Raw genomic sequence first — 2,490 nt, 5'->3', positions numbered from 1 at the left:
AATCTTTGGGTTCGGGGGGAGTATGGTCGCAAGGCTGAAACTTAAAGAAATTGACGGAAGGGCACCACCAGGAGTGGAGCCTGCGGCTTAATTTGACTCAACACGGGGAAACTTACCAGGTCCAGACATAGTAAGGATTGACAGATTGAGAGCTCTTTCTTGATTCTATGGGTGGTGGTGCATGGCCGTTCTTAGTTGGTGGAGTGATTTGTCTGGTTAATTCCGTTAACGAACGAGACCCCCGCCTGCTAAATAGCTGTGGGAATGCGCTTGCATTGCCTCAACTTCTTAGAGGGACTTTCGGTGACTAACCGAAGGAAGCTGGGGGCAATAACAGGTCTGTGATGCCCTTAGATGTCCTGGGCCGCACGCGCGCTACACTGGCACACGCAACGAGTCTATCACCTTGGTCGGCAGGCCTGGGTAATCTGTGAACGTGTGCCGTGATTGGGATTGATTGTTGCAATTTTCAATCATGAACGAGGAATTCCTAGTAAACGCGAGTCATCAGCTCGCATTGATTACGTCCCTGCCCTTTGTACACACCGCCCGTCGCACCTACCGATTGAATGGTTCGGTGAAACCTCCGGACTGGGGTTCGCAAGCTTCACGGCGAACGTACCTCGGGAAGTTGGTTAAACCTCACTATTTAGAGGAAGGTGAAGTCGTAACAAGGTCTCCGTAGGTGAACCTGCGGAGGGATCATTACCTATTATCCACACCTAAACACACCCCAGCGAACCGGTACTTGGTACCTCTGACTTCGGTGTACTCTTGATTGGGTCATCGTCCACAGTCACTCACACTCCGATTCTAACCAAACGGGTGAACCAGCGCATGCTGACGCCGAAAGATTAGTGTCACAACTAATTTTGATCAAGCGAAATGCCATACAACTCTTACCGGCGGATGTCTTGGCTCCCACAACGATGAAGAACGCAGCGAAATGCGATACGTAATGCGAATTGCAGAATCCAGTGAATCATCAAACCTTTGAACGCATCTTGCGCTCCCGGGATATGCCTGGGAGCATGCGTGACGGAGTGCTTGTCCCCCACATCACCCCACGGAGTGTTACTACTCGGTGGCGGTGGAGTCTGCGCTTCGATGGACCAATTGGTTGATCGTGGCGCCAAGTCAAGCTCTCGTCGCGCCGCCTCATTCGGTCCGTCCGAGGCGGGGTACTAGGCTTTCTCGTAAAGCATCTAATCCACCCAGCCGAGGACCGAAGAGCTTTTGAGTAAGCAATGAGACGGTGGAGAGGCCCAGTCTATTGATCTTCGGATCGAGGACGCCTGTTTAGTAATAAACACTCAATCTTGAGCCTCCGTGACGCAAGAGGACCCGCTGAATTTAAGCATATAACTAAGCGGAGGAAAAGAAACTAACAAGGATTCCCCTAGTAAGGGCGACTGAAGCGGGATCAGCCCAGATTGTAAACTGACCTTAATTAAGGTTGGGTTGTAGTCTAAAGAGGCGACGCCAGGCAAGGTCCGGGGAGAAGTCCCTTGGAACAGGGCATCGGAGAGGGTGACAATCCCGTCTGTGCCTCGGACCGCGTCGTACGGTGCGTCTTCGACGAGTCGGTTTGCTTGGGATTGCAGACCAAACGGGTGGTAAATTCCATCTAAGGCTAAATACGGGTGGGAGACCGATAGCGAACAAGTACCGTGAGGGAAAGATGCAAAGAACTTTGAAAAGAGAGTTAAAAAGGGCCTGAAACTGGTAAGAGGGAACCGAACGGCAGAAGTGGTGATGGGCGCGTATTTTCCGCCGGGCTCTTGGCCGGCGTACTTGTGCGCGTCCGTAGGTCAGCGTGGGTTGGGGCGTGGGAGTCGTTCGCGGGAAGGTCTTCGGACCAATCTCGTGTTCAGGCCGCGCCTGAGACCTTCGGTGACGAAATTCTTCCGTTCACCCCGTCTTGAAACACGGACCAAGGAGTCTAAAATACGAGCGAGTGCGCCGGTGGCAACCCGGGGCGCGTAATGAAAGTGAGACCGACGGTGGGAGGGCTTTACGTCCGCACCATCAACCGACCAGGATCCTCCGGGTGAAAGGTTTGAGTGTAGCTTGTATTTTGGGACCCGAAAGATGGTGAACTATGCCTGAATAGGGCGAAGCCAGGGGAAACTCTGGTGGAGGCTCGTAGCGATTCTGACGTGCAAATCGATCGTCAAATTTGGGTATAGGGGCGAAAGACTAATCGAACCATCTAGTAGCTGGTTCCCTCCGAAATTTCCCTCAGGATAGCAGCAATCGAAGAGTTTTATCAGGTAAAGCGAATGATTAGAGGCCTCAGGGGTGGAACGTCCTTGACCTATTCTCAAACTTTAAATGGGTAAGAGCCAGGGGTTGCTTAAGTGAACCCCTCGGTCGAATCGCGGTTGCTAGTGGGCCACCCGGGGTAAGCTCGGTTGGCGATGCGGGATGATCCGAACGTCGAGTTAAAGTGCCTCACTGCCCGCTCACCTAGATCCCACAAAAGGTGTG

At 52.7% G+C, this 2,490-nt stretch overlaps 3 protein-coding genes across 3 annotated transcripts; all 3 read right to left on the bottom strand.

The window, feature by feature from the left end:
* Positions 1 to 521: 521 nt before the first annotated feature.
* Positions 522 to 970, bottom strand: AURANDRAFT_27347 (hypothetical protein; the record flags this gene model as incomplete). The annotated part of the gene is made up of 3 exons (XM_009039288.1): positions 522 to 605; positions 642 to 709; positions 868 to 970. Coding segments are annotated over 3 exons (255 nt in total), but the record flags the coding sequence as incomplete, so codon positions are not given.
* A 343-nt stretch (positions 971 to 1,313) lies between these two features.
* Positions 1,314 to 1,736, bottom strand: AURANDRAFT_27578 (hypothetical protein; the record flags this gene model as incomplete). Its single annotated transcript, XM_009039287.1, has 1 exon — positions 1,314 to 1,736. A coding segment is annotated over one exon (423 nt), but the record flags the coding sequence as incomplete, so codon positions are not given.
* A 292-nt stretch (positions 1,737 to 2,028) lies between these two features.
* AURANDRAFT_27183 (hypothetical protein) lies at positions 2,029 to 2,199 on the bottom strand (the record flags this gene model as incomplete). The annotated part of the gene is made up of 1 exon (XM_009039286.1): positions 2,029 to 2,199. A coding segment is annotated over one exon (171 nt), but the record flags the coding sequence as incomplete, so codon positions are not given.
* Between the last annotated feature and the right edge of the window lie 291 nt (positions 2,200 to 2,490).

Source organism: Aureococcus anophagefferens (assembly GCF_000186865.1).
Source record: "Aureococcus anophagefferens unplaced genomic scaffold AURANscaffold_11, whole genome shotgun sequence".
In the NCBI taxonomy this organism is placed as follows: domain Eukaryota; class Pelagophyceae; order Pelagomonadales; family Pelagomonadaceae; genus Aureococcus; species Aureococcus anophagefferens.
This window is presented reverse-complemented; position numbering and strand designations above follow the sequence as displayed.